At 32.1% G+C, this 22200-nt stretch overlaps 6 protein-coding genes across 9 annotated transcripts in view; 2 read left to right on the plus strand and 4 right to left on the minus strand.

The window, feature by feature from the left end:
• Positions 1 to 4552, minus strand: part of LOC127065141 (RNA-binding protein 24-B-like) — a 32808-nt gene extending 28256 nt beyond the window's left edge. Inside the window, exon 1 of the mRNA XM_050997081.1 lies at positions 4370 to 4552. The gene's annotated coding sequence lies outside the window, so the exon portion shown is untranslated. The remainder of the gene's footprint in view (positions 1 to 4369) is intronic.
• A 568-nt stretch (positions 4553 to 5120) lies between these two features.
• On the minus strand, positions 5121 to 7404 carry LOC127064976 (uncharacterized). Of its 2 annotated transcripts, XM_050996711.1 has the most exons (4): positions 7256 to 7404; positions 6830 to 7061; positions 6076 to 6746; positions 5121 to 5811 (listed from the first exon to the last, which is right to left on the minus strand). In XM_050996711.1, exons 2-4 carry the CDS (start codon positions 6876 to 6878, stop codon positions 5194 to 5196), a joined length of 1338 nt encoding a protein of 445 aa, XP_050852668.1. In that variant the 5' UTR covers positions 6879 to 7061; positions 7256 to 7404; the 3' UTR covers positions 5121 to 5193. The 2 variants fall into 2 exon arrangements, with proteins under 2 accessions (XP_050852668.1, XP_050852667.1); XM_050996710.1 differs by having other exon boundaries at positions 6830 to 7374.
• Positions 7316 to 10821, plus strand: LOC127065144 (gem-associated protein 7-like). 2 transcript variants are annotated; one of them, XM_050997086.1, is made up of 3 exons: positions 7316 to 7534; positions 7916 to 8120; positions 10693 to 10821. In XM_050997086.1, the coding sequence occupies exons 1-2, from the start codon at positions 7402 to 7404 to the stop codon at positions 8101 to 8103; spliced, it is 321 nt and encodes a 106-aa protein (XP_050853043.1). In that variant the 5' UTR covers positions 7316 to 7401; the 3' UTR covers positions 8104 to 8120; positions 10693 to 10821. The 2 variants fall into 2 exon arrangements, with proteins under 2 accessions (XP_050853043.1, XP_050853041.1); XM_050997084.1 differs by having other exon boundaries at positions 7319 to 7534; positions 10696 to 10821.
• Positions 7597 to 9785, minus strand: LOC127065140 (mediator of RNA polymerase II transcription subunit 30). 2 transcript variants are annotated; one of them, XM_050997079.1, is made up of 5 exons: positions 9633 to 9785; positions 9231 to 9386; positions 8727 to 9134; positions 8398 to 8654; positions 7597 to 8326 (listed from the first exon to the last, which is right to left on the minus strand). In XM_050997079.1, the coding sequence occupies exons 2-5, from the start codon at positions 9343 to 9345 to the stop codon at positions 8228 to 8230; spliced, it is 879 nt and encodes a 292-aa protein (XP_050853036.1). In that variant the 5' UTR covers positions 9346 to 9386; positions 9633 to 9785; the 3' UTR covers positions 7597 to 8227. The 2 variants fall into 2 exon arrangements, with proteins under 2 accessions (XP_050853036.1, XP_050853035.1); XM_050997078.1 differs by having other exon boundaries at positions 9228 to 9386.
• A 1-nt stretch (position 10822) lies between the features above and the next one.
• LOC127065142 (uncharacterized) lies at positions 10823 to 11635 on the plus strand. The gene has a single exon (XM_050997082.1). It carries the CDS (start codon positions 10823 to 10825, stop codon positions 11522 to 11524), a length of 702 nt encoding a protein of 233 aa, XP_050853039.1. The 3' UTR covers positions 11525 to 11635.
• A 249-nt stretch (positions 11636 to 11884) lies between these two features.
• On the minus strand, positions 11885 to 16121 carry LOC127064973 (uncharacterized). Its single transcript, XM_050996701.1, has 5 exons — positions 15980 to 16121; positions 14980 to 15113; positions 14389 to 14682; positions 12822 to 13365; positions 11885 to 12700 (listed from the first exon to the last, which is right to left on the minus strand). Exons 1-5 carry the CDS (start codon positions 16056 to 16058, stop codon positions 12297 to 12299), a joined length of 1455 nt encoding a protein of 484 aa, XP_050852658.1. The 5' UTR covers positions 16059 to 16121; the 3' UTR covers positions 11885 to 12296.
• Between the last annotated feature and the right edge of the window lie 6079 nt (positions 16122 to 22200).

Consider the following 22200-nt stretch of genomic DNA (forward strand, 5'->3'; position numbering starts at 1 on the left):
CACGCGCGTACTGCACGCGCGTGGTGCACGCACGGCTTCTGTCCGTAGGGCCGTATTTTATTTTCTTTTTCTTTTCTACTTCGACATTTTCGACCTCGCACAAAAATTCGTACAAAGTATCGTGCAAAAATCGTTTAAACTTAAACTAACGAAGCTAACAATTTTCTATAAAAGCGAGAAAATTATTTATTTTTATCTTATCGATCCTGTCTCTGAGCGAACAGTGAACTTTATCTGAAAATTGATAAAGTGTAATACATAGTAATAGATACATTAGAAAACAGATAATTAAATAAGAAAAAGTAAATGAGATAATATCGTGCACTGTATTTCTCAGCGATATTATTATTAACGAAAACATCTTATGTCCTACATTGAAAAAATATTTGGTAGCTCTCATAAATTTTTGTCGTTCAGTTGGCGTACGATGCTAATGTCGTCCCTGGCGATGCATACCCGATCGGCAGGCTCACCCTTTGCTCACTGCTAAACACGGAACGACAAAGAAGACGGCCACCGGCGAGAATGGGGTAAAGGAAAGGGGAGGGGAGAAGAAGAGAAGATTCGCGGGAAGATCCGTTGCGAAAAGTGATTCTAAAATCGCGTTCGTAGTCCGTTGCTAACGTTGAATCTAACATTCTATATATATATATATATATATATATATATATATATATATATATATTACATATGTACCTATATTCCTTCCAGTTGTTGTATGTAACTAATGTGTATGTATAACTGATTATATAAGATACGCGAATGATTAATAATAAAAACAGATTGGACAGGATTGAACCTATATAAAAATTGTTTGCAAAATATTACGCAATGGTCAATGATATAATACCTCTGTAACTTAATTATTCATTCGTTTGTTCGATTATTCATTATGACTAACAATTATATAAACAATTTAACCACTGATGTTGTTGACAGAAGTTAATAAATATATGCATCATAGAAATATTATTATTATTATTACTATTATTATTATATTTTCCTACTTCTATTCACGTCTTTTTGCATTTATTGATATAATTTTGTAACAAAAGGATTTCAAGATAAGCCGTCTACCAGTTAACCGTTGCTTTAGATATAGATTTTAACCGGTCAGAAATTCGTACACTTGCGTATTCAGTCTATTTGAATAAAAATTTGAATGTTTCCTGTTATTGAAATCTAAGCGATGTACAAACTTATACGATAAATGTGTGTGCATATATGTATGTACATAGCAATAACGCATACATATAATGTTATTGGAATACCGTAAGGGGCTTTATATTTGCGGTTTCCCGTCCGGCTCGTCCAACGTGTACTCGCAGGAAATAGTCCTGGAGTGTCCTAGAGGATACAGGGCTATTAGGTTTCGCTTTGAAAAAGGAATGATGGAACATGAGAGAGAACGAGAAAGAAAGAGAAAAAGAGAAGAAGCTATATGGTAAAAAGGAAGAGAAGAAAATGGGAAAGACACAGAGACATCAGAAGAAGAAGACGAGGTGGTGTAAGAGTTTGTAAAAAAAAAAAAACCAAAAAAATGGAAAAGAAAAACGAAAGGAAGAAGAAGAAGAAGAAGAAGAAGAAGAAGAAGAAGAGAGAGAGAGAGAGAGAGAGAGAAGCACAGTATATGAGCCAAGAACCGGAAAGCCCAGGGCGTTCAACCCTGACACTCGACGTATATTTAGATTTAAAGAGACCAGATCTAATTCGATATATCTTAGGTATCCTCGAGGCGAGCCGACAAAGTACCGCTGATTTTCCTCGATCGATACACGATCATTGGAATTCTCTACGAAAGCTGTGAGTACATCGTGGATAGGTAAATTCACGCCTTTGGCGTACCCGTTGATGAGCAAGAGAGTAGAGAAAGAGAGATAAAGAGACGAATACACACACGTTGAAAGCTTGAAGGGTAATACCGCGATAAAATATTTGTCCTTCGAATGAAATACGTGACTCTTCATGCACAGAATGAATCCTTATTTTTAATTGATTACTTAAACATTACTATGCGATGAGAACAAATTTATCAATGGTACGTTCAAAATGTATTTGATATCTCATTATATTTTTCGCCGATTGCGACTTTATTAATTGCGTAATATTAATTAATGTCAATCGTTTATTTGTACGTTTTTGTTTCTTTTTTTTTTTGTAAAAAGGATAAAAAATTAAATTAGTAAGTGAAACGTGTGATTGTTAATGAAAAAAATCGTCGGGAATTTTAATGAAAATGATAGTTATATCAATTGTTAATGAAAAAATAAAATACGGGTTGCGGAAATACAATTCGTCGTCTTCCTAGGACAATGATTTATGATAACTCGTTCAGAAAGCAACGTCGTTCGTTAAGCCCGTCGGCGCGAAATCAGCTGATAGTATCAGCTGCACCAAAAAGTGCTTACCACTTCCGTAAAGGAAGTTGATCGTTTCCTACGGTACGCGTTGTTGCATAATCGTGCACGCGATTCCGCGCTCACCGGAGTTGTTCGATCCATGCTGTGTGTGTGTATATATGTATGTCTATATGTTAAGACTTTTAGCACGCGCCAACTTTATCTTTCTCGCATTGTTATCGAAAAAATGTGAATTATCATAATCTCGTAAAGAGAAAAATCAGCTAGTCTTAATGAGTACTTATTAACATAGCAAGAGATATCTTTCTTATTTGTTAAGTACATATCTGTATCTATACATTTTATCATGTTTACATTAATATATGTTTGTTAAAATGTGCATGTAAATTAATATTACAAGTGTAATAATATCTAATAATGATGACGATGATTATAATAATGACGAAAGAAAGAAATCGTGTTTTGAAATAAGTAAAATTCAATTAAAAATAATTCTCTCGTTGGAATATTAATTTATATATATAATTTAATAAATAACCGTCGTAGCAATTCGTATAGTAAAAAATAAAGGAATATAAAAATCCTGTAAATAATCGAAACGATATTAAGGAAAAAAGTTTGAAAAGATATATAGTAAAAAATCGATCGAGGATCGTGCGTGAAAATTCGCAAAGTACTCGTGTGCCTTTGGAGATACAATACCAGAACGGTGGCGGCAGCGGCCTTCTCGAAATAGACGAGAAGCCCGGCCCTCCAAACTCGTCCGAAAATAAAACAGGTTTCTTCGTTGGGAGCTGCCGCGAGTCGTCCAATTGGTCGGCGTGGACTGACGGAAGAGCGAGTCGTGTATTAAATCCGAGACAAGGCGGAGACTGTGCGGAGACGAGCCGTGATTTATTTCCGATTATTCTTCTCTCATATACACGGTGTTAAAAAGAAGACCTTACGACCGAACTAAAGAAACGGTTAAGAAAAAGAAAAAGAAAAAACGAACCAGTTCGAAGTGCACTCGCGTCATTTCATTTTGATAATGCAATTGATTAGCATCCTTGTGTTCATTTGATAAAGTAAACAATGGATTGCCTATGTTTTTACTACGAGTGAAACTGAGTGAATTGCATTATCAAAAAAAAAAAAAAAATAGCAAGAAAAAGCATCGTTTCTAATCTACTTGTTCTTTAAATCATTCAATTCTCTTTAACACCGTATATATGTATGTATATGTAGTAGAACATATTGTATGTATATAACCGCTACTCGATTCCGTGACAAATTATTTGTGTTACAGTTTCAAGGATTTTCTGCGTCCATATGATCACGCACGAATGTCCAAACAATTGTGCAAACAAAGTCCCATGAAATGTCACCTAAGAACGGCTGTAAAAACGCGATTCTCTTATCTCTTTCTCTATCGTGGTTATAAGTACCTATCGTCAAAATGTAATCATGTCGAATAGTTATAAGTATATATATACGCATTTTTGTTCGAATAAGATGAAAATGAAATAGTTAGTACGAGTTTACGAGAAGAGAGATAATTTAAACAATTTAAAATCATGATTAATATGTTGATTCTTCTGTAAAATTAACATTTCGAAATCATCTAAACGTTTTTTTTTTTTAAATATCTATATTAACGTCACTATGTTGATTCTCTTATAAAATTAACGTCTTCTCGATATCATTTAAATGTTCTTCTTTAAATATATATTAATGCTGATCGTCAATGTCACACACACATATATGTATATAAATATATAAGTTCGTAATTATAAAAATAGCTTATGTTGTATAAACATACACACACATACGCATATATATATACATACATACATATATATGTATATATATATATATATTTTCTGTTGTAATTCCATATTATTACGATATATACCGATATAACAAATATTAAGCAATGAATTCAATTTTATCAAATTTTTCACTTTAGCAATTTTCATAATTATTTACTTGATAACGGTTCAGATTAAAAAATGTTGATGCATACATACGTGTCATATAATAACGAAATTCTTTAAACACAACTGGATGACGTCTTCTAGAAGATTTCACACTGTTTTCTTCTCAGAACGTAATGATAGCAATATAAAATTATTCTGAAACGTGATTTAAGAGAAATTTTGGTTAACGAATATGCGACCGATCGCGAACTGTTCACCTTGTTGACAGACGAAGTTCTTAGAGAGAATTGTTCTCGTCGTATGATTGTGCGGAGGTCGTTGATATCAAACACGTTTTGACCTCTCCAATGTTTTCAAAATATGTCCTTAACTACCAAATCTAAGAAAAACTAATACCGATAATATAATGTTTATAAACTTACGTTCCTCTTGAAATAGTTTTTATTAAAAATATTCTTATCGATGTAAAATGTTAAAAGTAATTATTCTAAATAACATAATGATACTGATAATTGAACTAATACTAATAGTAGAAACGTTAATATCGAAATGTGATGAATAATGTAATGATGTATCGATACCATTTTTTACTTTTCTTCGTTTATCCATAAATTTTCGAAAAAAAATAGATATATAAATATATATATTTTTTTATATTATCCCGAGAAGACAGGCACATATAAAAAATAATAAAAATCAATATGTGTGTGCATAAGTTATTACCTAAAACTAGATCTAAAAATAAAAATCTATATATTTACTTTAATATATGGAAAATGGAAAACGTATGTTCTACGTATTTTTTTTTTTTTTAAATTAAAACTGAACATTCATTCGGTGGTATCATATTTTTAATAAAAAGATAAATATTCTGCGTGGTCTGTGAATGGATACGTATATATGTATAAATGAAATTAGTTATACTTTATAGGTTTAAACTGATTGACGTATGTCGGAGAATTATTATCAGGCGGATATACATATCGATCGAAATCGTTGGTCGAATAATCTGATAGATGTTCGGAGAAGAATGGTCCGGAAGGATACGAATTTGGGAAGGAATTTGAATAGAAATTGTATCTCTCATCGGAATAAAAATTGGCAGGTCTTTCATACGGTAAATGATAATTGATTGGATTAGGTTCTTGATAAATGGGTGGTAACATATCAGAAGTGAGATCAATGTTTTCTATGTTTTGTGGATTACCATCGTAATAACCAAAAAATGGCGAAAAAGTTGTATTATTTTCCATCGTTGAATTTTCTACGGTTAAGTTGGTAGTGGTAGGAGTTGAAGCATGTGTGTGAGTAGGTCTAGGTGTATGATCACGTCTTGTAGTAAAATTACTGTCTGGCCTAGAAGTTGTTGAATTGTTCGCTTGAGTTTTTCTTCTGTTCGTGGACGCTCTCGAGTTATCGGCATCTTCTTGAAGATCTTCGAAATCGTACATCATAGAATCTTTCGTCGATACATTATCTATTTCTTCCTCAATTTTCTTTTGTGTTTCACACGTAACAATTTGGTTCTTCATCTACAAAAATGACAAAGTAGAACTTATTATTTCGCAGAGATAAGAACAATTGTAACGGAATCGAAATTGATGATCGAAAAGAAGCACGAAAGATCGTAAACTATAATCTCGATGAACGATCGTAAAAGATATATCGTAGATTTTTCGAACGGTAAGATAATTATCTAACGTGTAAGTGTAACGACGAATAGATAGAAAGATATTGAAATGTATGTCATATGATTCATCGTTCTGGTTTCAATTTAATATTCGTTAAATTCTTACCTCTCCTTCTGTTCTTTTATCGACGCTACCAATAAGAGATTCCGCACTTCCGACACGATTTTCGAGACGACTTGAAGATTTTTTTGATTTATCTATTTTCTTTTTTTCCACTATATATTCTTCCTCACTATCATCAGAATCAGACGGTCGCTTGTCGTCGAATACAGTAATAATTTGATCCGGACGATCGGCTCCATTTTGTTGAGACGATCCACCAATGAGGGATTGTAGTTTCAAAGGATCCATGAAAGGATAGAATCCCAAAGGAGCATGATACAGATAAGGATGAGGTACAAAAGGATAAGGATCGTAATAAGCAGCTAAATAAGGCCCTTGTTTCGAAGGAACAAAGTTCATTGCTATTGCGGCTTGAGGAAACTTTGCATAGGCTTTCACAGTTGATGAAGCAGCACCAGCGAGTCCACCAAAACCAAGTCCGGCTAGAAAAGCTAGACTTCCTAAGAATTTCGACTTCCGCTTGTTAAACATTTCCATAGTATTTATTTTATTGTTTTCATGCTTTTCCGTATTTTTGATATTCATTGATTCCAGTCGCTTCGATAACAAACTTGACCACAATGTTTCTTTTTGCAAGGGATGACTATCATTTTTCTTCAAAATCATCGTATTCTCGGGTTTGAGCGTCTTCGTGATGTCATCGCAATAAACATCTACAAAAATTCGTCAATAAAATATGACTTAATTTAAACGTTCTACGAATTATTATAAAAAATTTTTTTTTTCAATTTCTTACCTCTACCATAAAGAATAACGATTGAAAATAAGGCGATTAAGGAGCTCATCCTCGCTTTGCTGCGATCGATTCAAAAGTGAAGAGAAACTCGAATGGTTCAGTCGACCAACTTCAAAATCTGCGGGTTACCCTCATGTTCGAGAAAGTGTGTTTCTAGATATCGGGATAAATATGATAATTGCGTGACTTTAAGCTTCCCTATTTAAAAATGTGGGCTATAGACCGTCACTTCCTAATAACATAAATATTTTGATATTAATTAAAAACTCTCTCAAGTTTTATCGATATAGAATAAATATATGATTAGATGTAATATTCAAATCATCGAAAATACAAATTATATCATGTATTTATAATCTTATTAAAAAAGTCCAAACTTGTATGGTAATGAATAAAATCATTAATAAAAGGTATCAGTGCACATACGTATTTATCATATCTTAGATTTAAATTTAGCGCGCACACGAGGATGATGCGTGCGCAATAATATGTAGTTGAACGACTTCCCCACTTTTTCCTCCGCCATAAGTGAAAATCCAGTGTTAAATCGTCAAAATAGTTTGTTACAAAAAATGATTGAAAAGGAAGAACAGAATGATGAATCTGATAAAAAAAATATAGAATTAGACTTTTCGACGTCGGAGAAACAAGAAGCGCGTGCATTCTTACGAGAACGTTTTCTACGTGTGATAACTGGTATCGTCGGTAAGTTTTTTCGGTTTTTCATCAGTTCATATATTTTATATAATCTTAATAACTACAATGAAGTTAAAATCGATTGTATTTTTCGAATAAATACTACATTTACAATACATCGAGATAATAGATAATATCGTAACCTATTTTTATTCAAAGTAATACTTGAATATGGCGCCAATGAAGAGACTCCATTTTTGTTTAACTTATATAATGCACGATAGGAGAGAATTCAAATAATTTTTAAAGAAATTTCAATGATTTTATGTGTCTGTAATTGAAATATAATACTTAAGATTATATATATAGACTAGTACTAACGTGATTTGTTCGAATATTTTTGTTCTGAAAATTTTCCTGCTATTTTATCATATTTATTTTATTTTACAGGGAAAAAGACAAAATTTAGTTTATATGAAAATTCACACGTCGTTGGTGAATTCCGTGGCTCCGACATTGACTGCCTGGAATTATTTGTGAGAAATTTGGAGACACCGCTTGGAATAATCCCAGAAGCTATACTCAGAGTGAACGACATAATCTCCATGAACGTTGATGACATCATAAGCAATCAATAAGAAAATTATTCTAAGAGGTAGGTAAATTACACATTTCTGCTCGCATTCTTATATTAGTTATGATATAACTTTATCATATAGTAGCAGTCTATTATAACTTAAATAAGTATATACATCTTACAATCTAAGATCGACGCATGTTCAGCATCGTGTTTATTTCTGAAATGATACGTCTTAAATGATCAATGATTTCCTTAAGGTGCCTATTTTTTAACACAACTTGCTGGAAATTATAAGATAATTGATTATAATCAAGTATAATATGTATTTAAATTTTTTAAATATTTTACTAACCTCTGTAATCTCTTTACTTTCTTCATATGCCAATCTATATGCTTCTGATGTTTTTTTCTCATCTGATTTCATATCCCATTCTTCTTTCAATGGTATCAGACTTTCAATGTGCGTATATTCCATTCCTTGAAGTTGGCAATTTTCATTGCACTTTTCATAAATCAGTCTCAAACGTTTGAATAATAACTTTAACATTCGTAACTGTTCTTGCACTTTAGTTTTTTTATCATTGGCTACACTAGCTCCTTGTGGTGTGCCTCAAGGATCAAATATAATTTACTATAGAATCTCATATTGTTAACTTCTATTGAATTTAAATGAAATCTTACCATTTGGTGGTTGCAGTACTTTCAGCGTTTGAAAGACATCTAAAGTACGGCTTACAATATCTTGTACAGTTTCTTGCCCAAATCTACACAAGCTGGCAGTATTAAAATCTTTATTTTGCTGCTGTTGAGGTGGAGGTTGTGTAGGCGGAACGGGTGTTTGTGGCGTAGTAGCTTGATTACTAGTCTGATTACTTTGTTGTACAAGAGCTGCTTGTTGTTGTTGTTGTAATTGCAATTGTTGTTGTTGCATCTGTTGCATTTGTTGTTGCATGGCAACTGATTGTTGTTGTTGTTGTTGCTGGGCTAAAACTTGTTGAGCATTTGGCATTCCCATAGCATTAGAACCTACGCCTCCAACTCCAACGCCAACGCCTACTCCTACTCCAAATTGTTGTGGACTCACTATACCTAAGATGATTATATTGCTATAATTAATGCTCTTCTATAACTCTTGTATATTTCTACCTTTTATTAATTTACAATCTCATTGTAAATATTTACCACCTTGTTGCGGTCCCATCAAACCAGAAACCATTTGTCCACCTCCAAATTGTGTTCGCATTGCCGATTGTTGCACATTTGGAAACCCAGATGGGAAGGGATGCTGTTGTCCAGCCATTTTTTTTTTATTATACAACAATCCTTAATTTATTGATAATCCTATCAAACAACAGAAACAGCTTGTAGTATAACCTGTTTTAGGTTACGTTAGGTTATTTCACACGTTCGTTAATTCTAATGTATTCACTTTTACGAGTACAGAATTATTTTTGATTGCGATAAATTTAAAAAGAAAAAATTTTTAAAAGAGAGACCAATAAGAAATATATTGTAGGTTAGCCAAATCGTTGATTACGAAAGAATCGTTTGCTTTACGCAAATCTCTACGTTACAAGGTATCATTACCTCGCAGATAATAAAATAATATCAAAAATCGATGCAATCACTCTCGCTTAATATCGAAAAGCAATTCATTCTTCGATCGTTACATGTGCGACGTCTCACGGAACGTACAACTCGCACCGTGTTAAGAATTGTTGACATCACGATGCGCATGCGCATATTCCAAGTAAATGTCAACGACTCGGTCGCTGCGAATGAGTAAAGTCTTGTAGAAATTATCGTGTTAACGTATGTAAGAAAATTAAAGTTCTTCGAATCACAGAACTTGTTTTACGAGCTTTTTATCTTTCGATCAGAAAGTCTAACATATTTATGCGTCTTCATTTTTTCTCAAGATTTTCATTTTAAACCGGTTCATTCGTCGAACAAGTACTTTTCATTCATAAAATTTAATTCATCTATTTTTTTTTTTTAATACACGCATCATGTGAAAAAATAATAAACGAGTAGCTAGGCAAAAAGATTAATTTTATTAATTCATCAAACGTTCGTGATATTCGTTTAACGCATTCGTTGTTATTTTAATCTCGTTTAGTTGAGCCACTGGTTTACACATTTGTAAAAAAGGAAAGAACAAAGTCGTACGTTGTTCAAATTAAATTCTTCTCTATGTTACTATCGATAATTGTAATTTTACAAAATACGCATATAGAGTAATATATTACAAATATTTTAAGAATCAACATCAACAAAATTTCTTGTATCGATCATTGATAATAGAATTATTTTATTTTATATCAAACATTTTTCGATAACGAAGATTTCAAATACAATAATCTACAAACTATAATCAATGCTTGCGTTGGGTATCGATTAAGCCACACATAGGTTCAAAGTCGAGTAAAATCTCGTTTGATATCGTCGAGAAAGTCAAGACGACGAGTAGATAGAAACAGACTAAACGGAATCGAGGAATGTCTAAACAGGAGATAAGGTCCTTGAACATAAAGGGCATTTACAGAGCAGAACATCTACTAATCTCTGCTTGTAACATACTCTAACACCTTGCACGAGCTCGTAGATACCACACTTATATCGTTTCTGTTTTTTTTCTCGGTTTCAGTAGATTCTCTTCCAGCAAGGCATTACGACGACGTTCTCAATCTTCTCTAATCTCTAGAAGACATTGAAAAGATTACTATATTCTGTCAAAGTAATTTCGAATGATATCCAATTAATTGTGCTACAACATTATGTATCGCGTTATTTTATTCGTCACGTTGACGTGTCTCGTCTTTAATATCAGTGGCAAGTTGATCGAAGAAAAAGATCCAAGGATGGAGCTAACGACGAAAGAAGAGGAAGATACAACTACATCGTTGGAAGTTATCTCACGTTCTTCGATCATTGACGATTCACCGACTAATCACTCGTCGAAGAATTTCAGTTTGAACACGAAAACTGATTTGTGTTCAAGTGTAAAGGATCGATATCGTTGTCTCGTATCTGTTTTATCCAGAATAGCAAAAATTCAAGTCGACGATAATCATGACTCGAGAACTTGGAGAAAATCGTCGATAAAGGATTTATTCGATAAGAAGAATCAAAAGTATCAATCGAATTTCGAAATAAAAAAGGAACAGGAATCTGGATTATCTGATCAGACCCGAGCAAATTGTCGTTGCAATGTTATTCAAGATGTTTACGTACCGGAAGCTGGAAAAAAATTACCGGCCTATGCTTGTAAATTTCACGACAAGATCTTCGTTCTTACCAGCGAAAGATTTCTCGAGGATCGTAGACCTTACTTTGATATAAACGTGGACGAGGAAACGTCACAGCATTTGAACGTTGCTGTCTCGAAGCCACCCAAAACGGTACACGCCAAAAAACTTCCGGTCACGCTCGTTTTAAAAAATGGTGAGGATAATTATAGGATACGAAAAAAACCATAAGATGGAGATAACGAAAGTTGAGACTTTTATACACAGTGAATATTTTCTTTAGATAATAAGATATATATATATCGCGTCTATTGTATTAATAAAATCTCACATTAAAATGTCTGTTCATGCGTGTTGTTTTTTTTCTATCTTGTGTCTTTTTCGATAGGACAATTCATTCATTATAGATTTACTTTTGCACTTATATATGCTTATCGAGTTTAGAGAGTAAATAAAAACTTTGAGTCATATGTGTGTGAATAGTTGTTAAGAAAATTGTTAAAAATATTTACGTATTTCAATCTTCTCTGTGTAAAGGTAATGAAAATATTTTTATTATTATAGATAATAGGCATTTAAAAAAAACTGTAGTTAAAGTCTTCAAAAGTTTTATTATAAATCAAGTTTCGAAATTCTCTCTATTCATCCGCTCAAACCAACGTTACCGACGAAGAGAGATCGAAGATTGATCTTCCAAAAAATTTACAATATTTCTTCGTGCTTTCTATAAGCTTGAAAAAAAGTCGGAACAACGTTAATCGAGCGAAATAGGTATATCATAAAGGATCAACATTACGTATTTATCCTCTCTTTCTTAGAAATAAAGATCCAATTTTTCTTTTACGTAAATGTCATCCTACATTTTAAAATCGTAAAACGAGAGAATCTCTAATCGATCGTCGAGATATCAAATATGATCGATAAAGGAATTCTCAGTCAATCAGACGAAAGTATTATAATAATCTCTTTCCTTTGAGATTACGTCGATACGTCGTCGTTACGTTCAGTGAGATGTTTTCTTATCGTCCTGAACGATTTCTCGCATGAGTATTGAACTAGGAACACCTTCTTGATCTTCTTTCTTCGAATATTCTTCTGGTGGTGCAATAGGTGAAAGTTTGAAAACGTTAGTTGGAACTTTCAAAGGAGATACCACCTTTATCGGTGTTTCCTCATTCTCTTTTTCGGTAGTCGCTTTTCCTTGATCGTCTGAAAGATGAGAAAGATCTTTGTAAAGATGAACTACCGGCTGTTGAATCGGTAGATGGAGAAGCGACGTATTGATTGGTTTCTCTTCAATTTTGTCTTTCGTTAGTTTCTCTTCTGATTCATATGCTTCTGGTGGAGCGATTGGCGAAAGTTTAAAAACATTTGTTGGATTCTCTTCTTTCGCTGTTACCTTTATTACTGTTCGAGAGAAAAAATTTATATGAACCAATATACATATATATATGTAAATCATTTTATATAAAATTTTGTAGTGCTTATAAATTATTAATATTCAATAATTATACTTTGAAATAAGTACCTATATCCTTGTCGGCGTCCGATGAAGTTTCTTCTTCCTTCTTATCGGAGGATTCGATCACCTTTTGATTATTAGAGAGATGAGATAAATCTTTATAGAGAAGAGAAGTAGGCTCTTGCGTGGATGTTGTTCCTGTTATACTCTCAGTTTTGCTTTCTGCTTTCTCGTTAGACTTTTGGCTCGCATAAGCTTCCGGTGGCGCGATCGGCGAAAGTTTCTGCACGTTCGACAAAATATCCGAAGGACGTTGCTCCTTAACCGGTTCCTCCTCCTTCTTGTTTTTATCGTCGACCGCGTTTTTCTCGTCCGTAAGATGCGAGAGATCCTTGTATTGGCGAACGTTCGGTTGCTCGGTCAGTGCTTCTAGTCCTATCACAGACACGAAGTCCTGCGGAGTATCACGATTGTGCCCGATCTCAGCAGGTAGTTCAGGATAATTTGGATTAGGATCATACAAATCGTTTGGTTTCGTTTCCTCTTTCTCGATCTCTTGCGACAATTTCTGTGAATCTTCTTTTTTCTCCGTCGATAAGATCGGACTGACCTATCAAACCAAAAAAAAAAAAAAGAGAGATACAATTTGTTTGAATCGTTGAAAAAAGAAGAACGAGATTATTTGAAATGATGAGTTAAACGAGAACATTCGTCAAATATGTCAATTTAGATTTTTTAAAAATATGACATCATTGAGATCTCTCGAATCCAAATTTATGTTCAATCATGTAAGACGGTTATCGAACGTAGTTGGACCGATTTGTATTGATCAGGATGATTTACGACGAGATTACTATGATTTGTTGATTCACCGTTAAATCAAGGAATAAAATCTTTCGAGCTGTTTAATTCTCTTGTAACATGACACGAATAAGAGAAATTATCGAGATACAACACGTGACATTGAGTATGCTTCTTTTATCTGTTCAATCAACAATTGTACGAACAGATAAGAATCTATAGATATTTATGCGTATACGTATGATATACGCGTAACGTAAATCAATCGAAGATTCGATGTATAGAAATAATTAATGGTCATTTTGTAAAGAAACGTCGTAGTATTTATTCGTCATTTGAAAACATCGCGTAAAGTAATCTTTATTTTTAATTTTAAGGATTTCACTAAGTATAATGACTCATGCAACGGATCCCTTAACACATTCAACGTCAAGATAATTTTGAATATATCAAAACATTTATCTGCTAATTATATAAAAAAAAAGAGAAAATTGAACTACATTACAATCATTGATATATACACCTGCAAATAAAAATGACATATGATAAGAATTCTCTATAGAGTACATATTGAAAAATAATATTTGCTAATAATATTTGTATACATTGAATATATGACAAATGAATTTGCCATTATGTTCATTAGTGAAATTTGATTTTCGAGATTTTTGAAAGAAATTAAATTAAATTTTAATATCTTTCTCATATTATTAGCTCGTTATAAAATATAATATTCTTCTCTTTCTTTAATTATTTCAATATGACGATGAAATTGTTAAAGGTACTATTTAAAAATTTCTACGGATATTCATAAATATTCAGTTAAAATTACTTTGGTCAGAGATTCCCTTAAAGCGAAACCAGCTTTCAATGGATCCTCCTCCTGTGTCTTTTTCAACTTTTCGTGCAATTCGTAAAGGGAAATGAGTTTTGGTACTTGAACAAGCTCTGGACTTTTTCCAACGTGTGTTTCTTCCTCATCGCGCCTTTCATTGCCGGCTATTGAATTTCCGGATTCTCTAGCGTGGGCAGGGTAATATATTTTTCTCGATTCGTCCACCACCAAATTGGTTCTGCTCTCTTTAGTGGATTCGAGCTGACCATAGTTGCGATCCAATCGAATACTCTGCGTCAAATGAAATGATCTATATTTCAATTTTTTTTTATAGAAAATTAGTAAAAAATATTTAATTATCATGGACCGTTTATGAATTTAATGAAATAAAATATTTATAAGATTTTTTTTTAACCTTATCAATCGAATGAGAATTATTGTAAAGACTAAAACGATATCTATGAGTAATAAGTTATTTAATTTTTTTATTAATTACATCCGAGCCTACTTTTTATCAAACTTTCTTGTTAAACGATTTTAGTTGTCGCTTTATAGTTTTTGTTCCATAATATTGCAGTAAGTCGATACCTTGGATAAGCCCGAGTGTTCGTGGAATGCTTCAGCCAGGGCAGGATTTATTTCCTCCAATGGTTGATCTCCATTTCTTATGTATACAGGTATATAACCGGGCATACTGGGCAATATTTGATAAGGATAGGAATCTACGAAGATAGAGAACGTACGATTGAAAATTATGATCATCGTATATATCTACGTAAATCTCGAATCAGTGATTTTATCAATAGAAAGAGAATGATCCAAGAATGATCAAAGATTAATTAAAATCGTAATTATATAATTATTACAGTAACATTTGTCACAGTAAATTTGAAGCAAACTACTTATTAAACAAGTTATTAGATTTCTCTTGAATAACACCTTGCAAATGAAAACACAGTAGTTGACATATCTTGAATAACGCATACGATAAGTCTACGTATTTTTTTTGTTTTGTTTACAAAACGATTATGCATGAATAGATGGCGAAACGTTGACAGAGAAAAAAATAATGAACATCTACGCAGTTTCGTCGTGAAGATCTTTCGAAACTCGAATTATTTTTTTTATCACTTTGCCAATCTCCTTATAGACGATCTAAATGTAAATTTATGCAAATCTTATATAATTTCATTTATCAGCCATAGAAACATAGACAAGTTCTTAATCAAATTAAATTTTATAAAATTTTTTGACTCCTATTAAATAAATGTGAAAATTGCGTGCTTTTATAAAAAGATACAACGACTTATCGAATACGTCAAATGCAACACAAAAACAAAATCGATTATATCGAATAATATTCCATATGCGAAGAACTAACACACGATTCTTCCTGAAACTAAATAAATATTTCATTTGTTTTATTTTATTTTATTTTATTTTCTTTTATTTTTCTTTTTTCTTTTCTTTCTTTTCGTCACAAAGCAAGACAATAATTTATTCGCGAAAATCACAAAAGAAGGTTGTTCGAGCACGGTTCTCACTTCACGTCACTGATTCTCACAAGGGATTATATCCTTTTACTCACGAGCATGATCAACGAGAGGCGCGAGTAGTACGAGAAAGTAGATGGCCCTGGTACCACGCAGCATCCCGGCAGTCTGCATCTTTGAACGGTACTGGGCCCCCAGAGTACGGGGCTCTCTCCTTTATATCAACGGACCCCCTACCCTTTCGATCGTCTCTCTCTCTCTCTTCCTCTTTTTTCTCTATCTCTGTCTCTGTCTGTCTCTGTCTGTCTCTTTGTCTCTCTTTGTCTCTCTCTCTAACTCTTTCTCTCTCTTTGGTTGAGAAGGCCCCCCTCGAGTTTAACTCCATTCCGTTAATATCAGAGCAAAAAGTTACGGAGACTTCTTCGACAATGAACTTGATCGATCCGTAAATCAAACTATGAATAAGTATCAACTTTAATATATTTTTAATATCGATAACAAATAGTATCGATATGTAATGATAAATATATAAATATATATAGGTTTCCTAAAGGGTATATTATGGAGAATATATTATAGTTATCAATCGTAACATTGTTGATTAGATTTTGTTGAATATTAAGTTTGATTACATGCTATCGATAGATATCAAATTGCTATTATCTTTAATTGAAAAGAGTTTAATTAATTATTGAGTGGATGATTTATAATTATTATATTGTGTGTTTAGAAGTAATCTTTTTTCTGTTACGAATTATATTTTAAAAAAATATGGTCACGAAGTTATCAAAATTTTATGGTATCATTATTGGTATTGTTTTTATAATGTCGAAATAATAGTTCTTTTGATTATTTTTTTTTTCTGTTAGTTAAAGCGACGACCTATTAGAAAAAAGCAATGAACTGTGTAATTAGAGTTAGTTAATGCGATAGTATGATATCGAGTAAGACGAGTAATACTTTAAACCAACAAAAAAGGATTAAAAATAATATATGAAAGGATGAAGGGAGAATAAGGGATATAAATTGATCGACTTAATCAGATAGCGCTAAAAGAAGATTTCTTCGGTGTTGCGAGAACGATTTTCGTTGATTGCATTACAACTAGACAAGGTATTTCCATTTGTCGTTCGATGATAACATCATGGATCTTAATATTATAATATATAATATAATACTATAATATAGTTCTTTCTAACAGTTACAATGTATAATATTATCGTAGACTGGTTTCTTACCTATACCGAAGGATTTTTCAGAAAAATTATTAAACGAGCTCGTTATTAGCAAACGAGTCGTAGAAATAAGATTGTCTCGATGTAAGTAAATTGATGATATTAATAATGAAATGTTATTTTTCTTTCAAAAATTACTTTTCATTTATATATCCTTGATGCCAAAGTAGATTTAGCTAATTACTTCTATCAATTTCCTATCAAATGCTAACAGTATATTTATATTATTTTAATAATAGAAAATATTTATAAAATAATTTTGATATTTTTTTACAATATTCTTTTTTATATGTATATATAAATATAAATAGTATAGTAATAAAGTATTCAATATTATTTTTCGAGTATCGATACTCATCGATATATCGGTATCGTTATTAACTATAAAGTTATATTCGGTGAATCCTCAGAGTCCACATAGAATACAATAAAAAATTTCTATGCTATGTATTAATTTGAAATACGTTTATAAGATAGGTCACATTTCGAATTGCGTTATCGTGATTGCGTTTGCTTCTAGACGATAAATTAAAATTATGACTAATAAAACCCGTGATTTTAAAAAATGGACGACAGGGGGCTGATTCATTTGTTGTACTTGCAAAGTCTGAAGATATAAGTAAAGAGAAAAAGAAAGAGAAAGAGAGATAGAGCTTCATTATAATCTCTGACGCATATTCAGTTTTATTTGAATTACGTTAATGACGATAAATCTGCATTCCCATCTGTTCATCTTCTTCATTTTATGTGTTTCACAGTGTATGTGCACAAAATGAAGGTTTCGCGGGAAGGATCGTGCGACCATAAATTAACCAGAGTTGGTATCTTGTTCGATTCAATGGGTTTGATCGACTGAAGAAAAAAAGCGATAGAATTAACGGTAACTTCGGTGATCTCCGTGGGGAACGTATGATTCTCCTCTTAAGGAGAACTATAAAGGATTACGGCATATCAAAAACAAAAAAGAAAACAAAAAAAATATCTGAAGTTTAACAATTTTATAAAATTTATTATACTATCTAAAACCTTGTAAAATTAACATATTGTCAAGGATTAGTTTTTTATTAAACTTTTTTCATGGAATCGATGATTCTAATGATGCGAAATTATTTTGTTCTTACGTGATTATTTTTACGTGATTTTATTGTCACATAAAAAATGATCTATGACGATAAAAAACGATTATAAATGGATAATCGCGTTTGATATGTTTCGCAAAGATATATTTCTGCGTAAAGGTTCTTTATGATAAATATATCTAAAAAAAAAAAAAATTAAAAGAAATGTAATCGTTAATAAAAAAAAAGAATAAATAGCCTTTTAAAAGGGATATATCGTTCTTCGATCTCAAGATCGCCATTCAGCAGCTTGAATTCCTCGTGTAATTTCCGCTTGAAAGAATTTCCGGCGAAATCGAGAGATTCCAATAGTTCGAAAAGGAATAAAAAGAAGTGGTGGAGGAGGAGTAACATGTAAGTAAGTACGTGCCTTATCCTTTCGAGAATCCCGAAGTAAACGTTCAACAACCAGCAGCGCTACTGCTCGACAGTACGATTTATCGATTTCTCATTGTCCGCCGATCAATTTGGTGACCTTCGATCTTGAGGATTTTTATCGTATTTCCTATCCTCGAATACCATATATATGTAAGTAAGTACGTGGATAGGTATATCGGATTCGCTTGATCGATCAGGAAGAGGAGAGAATCCAAGGCTGAAATTTCTCTCGCCAGAAGATAGAATATCTTTCTTTTTCTTTCAATTTATTTTTAGAACGTATCACAGATAGATCACAGAGTTACTCATTATTAAAAGTTACTGTATATTTTATTGATTTGTTTGAAAGATTTTAGCGATAATTGTGCAAGAGATATTTCATTTGTTTTAGCAACTATAATAATATTCTAATAATTACGATGAAGTATAATAATCAGAATGAGTTATATTACTAATGATATATCATATCTATTTCTAAGACCAATTATTATTTTTTGTTTTTGTTTTATAGTATGATGCGATTTTTTTTGTAATTCATAATAAATAAAAATAATCATTAATAATCAATGTAACATTTAATATAAATATTTTCGATAAATATCAAGGAAAATTCAAGTTGCTGTTCGTTTCTGTCGCTAATTATACGATTAAATCCGATTATCTTGTTTCTAAAAAACGATTTAACATACTAATTAGAGAGAAGGATGATTCCAGCAGCATTTTATCATCTTCAACGTGTTTGCTCGGGGCAATTATGTATCCTGGGTGAAAGGTCAGGAGAGGCGTACGACCTAGAAGCATTCGCGTGCTCGCCCGAGGTGAGCGTCTTCTCTCTCTTTCTCTCTTTTTCTCTCTCTTTCTATATCACTATCTATCTATCTATCTCTTTTAAATGGAGACAGGTGTTAACGAGTAGCTGTTTGAACTCGCGGATTCTGCGCACGTCACGCAATATCGTCATCGCGCGAGATTTAAAATTACGTCACTTTCCATTTTGCGTTGTTGCATCTTCCATCTCCCTTTTCTTTCTCTCTCTCTATCTATTGCTGAATATATACGTTTATGCATACAGATTATAAATCGTTATAACATCATATATTTCATTATATTTAGTTTTTGCTATGGTAAATAAATATAAATATATATATGTATAATCATTGAAAGTTAAGAAAATTATTAGTCATCGTAGATTTTTTAATTTTTTGTTAAATAAAAGAGAAAGAGAGGAGAGAAAAAATTTTAATTTAATTTTAATTTTGATTATTAATTTTAGATTAATTTATAAATCGTATATATTTCGATCTCCCTTAAAAATGTTCTCGCATTTTCGTTATTCGCATTTTCATACGAGTATATCATCTCTATCAATCTTTCTCTTTTTCTATGTTTGTATCTAACTCTTCCTCATCGATCATCGACGACGCCCCTTTTCCGCTCGATCGAGCCGTGTAAGGGCATTTGGAGAACACGCGAGCATGCGTAATCTCTGTCGTTGACACGGTTAACGTGTTCTGGTTTAGTGGGTCGTTCTTGTATGTATGTATATATGTATGTACTATGTATATCTTCGATCTAAGCTTCCGTGAAAAATCGATGCACGTGGTTCTTCATTTTTCTTTACCGTTACATCTCACTTTCCATTCTTCTTGTAATTAGAATTGACCGAGTTTATTTATTCTTTTAAATATAACACGATTTCTTAACTTTTTCTACTTTCGCATATTCGAAATACAAGTAAAATAATAGGTACAGATCTCTTGCAATTATTTTTATTTACAATTAGATAACTACATATCGAGAATTATTCTTTAGATATCTTGTTTTCTCTTTTTTTTCTCCTTTTTTCCATATTTTATTTTTTAGAACGTCATTATGAATTGATATTGATAGATAAATTAATTTTAATATCGAATACAACTTGATATTAATTGTCTTTTCTCTCATTTTCATTTATAATGATTTAATATTTCACATTCTTGTATCTCTTATAGTTATCTACTGGTGCAACTGCTTTGTACCACCCGTTGCGTAGCTTTATCTTTTATCTTCTATTACATATTTATGTGCCTTTACGAATACACTAGCGAAATGCGATACCATTCGAGATTTGTTTTTTTGTTTTTTTTTTGATAAATTTCGCTTAATCGATAGTATTTAAAAACACTCTGTTTTATATACTCTGATATATTTCATGTTAAAATTTATTCATTTTGTTTTTGCTAATTATCATAGAAAAGAATAATTAATTTTGGCTCCTGTCGCTTTTCATTTTATTGAATGAACATTCATTAAGATTGTCATTTATAAAAGAAAAATTTTCAATGGAAATGGTTGTTGATTCTGAATGCTGTCCAATGCACGAAATGAACGTGAGACGTGTCACGACTAGATCATTCGCAATTGGCAGGCAGGATGGTCCTATTGCGATTCTAGGCCGCGTCAAATTGCCCAGTAAGGTCGTCGTTCGCTCGATTCTCGCGAGAGAAAAGCTTCGGGGAATCGAAAGAAAATTCTTTAGTACATAGATGTACATATGTATATATTTAACTTCTCTAAGATACTCGATTTAAAAGCAATCGTCCATACTCGTGCTTTTTTGCATTAACCAACGAAGTTGAAGTTGCTTGGCCAAGCAACCGGTTCTAATTTACGAGCTTTACGAGTACACTTGGATCCTTAAAACTCCGAAGGGATTAAATTAAACTCTTGGCATGCCTTTAATCAGACAACGATCTTGAAATCGAGCGATATCGAATTGCGAAAAAAGAAAAACTTTGGATTTTTAAAGGATATCAACGATGATTCCCAACGTGAACATATTTCATCGAGCAAACCATTTTCTATCTAATCTCTCTCTCTCTCTCTCTCTCTCTCCGTTTTTGCTTTAGTTGCAGTGCCAGAACTATTAATACTAACGGTGCGTCGATCGAATTCCGAACGAGTCCTAACTATGCCGACGATCCACGTTAGATAGGTAGATTTAGTGCTAGAGGATCGAGCCAGCTTGCTTATCGTGTACCGTACGATGACTGATCGTCGACTAACGAGCTCTCGATGATATAAAAAATAAATGAATAAATAAATAAATTAATTAATTAATTGAAAGATATAAAAATATCCAAATGCATCGGTTTCTAACGAAATAAATCTACGATATTAGCAATAAGACACTATACACTTGACTGGTTACGATGATACATCTGATAAGTATGATTAATATATTATCGCGTACATACAAGTATTTCTCTTATTTTTATTCGTAAATGTTTATTTTTAAAGACGATTAATACTTGATGACAGTCTAACTTAATTGAACTTTATTTATAAATAATATAAATAGACTGTTAATAAGTATAGGACGAATGTGAAATCCTGTTTTACGTATAATTTTATCTCTTTAAACAGGTCAGATAAATAAATTGCGAATAATTATAAAACTATATCTAGCAATAAATATTCTATACAACAGATGAAATTAATTAACATAGAAGATTGAATATATCGAATTGTTCAATAATGTAGATATAAATGGTGAGGTAGAGAATTGACTATTTTTTGTCTCTCTCAAATCGATCGTTCAAACGT

The sequence above is a fragment of the Vespula vulgaris genome, chromosome 7, assembly GCF_905475345.1.
Source record: "Vespula vulgaris chromosome 7, iyVesVulg1.1, whole genome shotgun sequence".
NCBI classification, from domain to species: domain Eukaryota; kingdom Metazoa; phylum Arthropoda; class Insecta; order Hymenoptera; family Vespidae; genus Vespula; species Vespula vulgaris.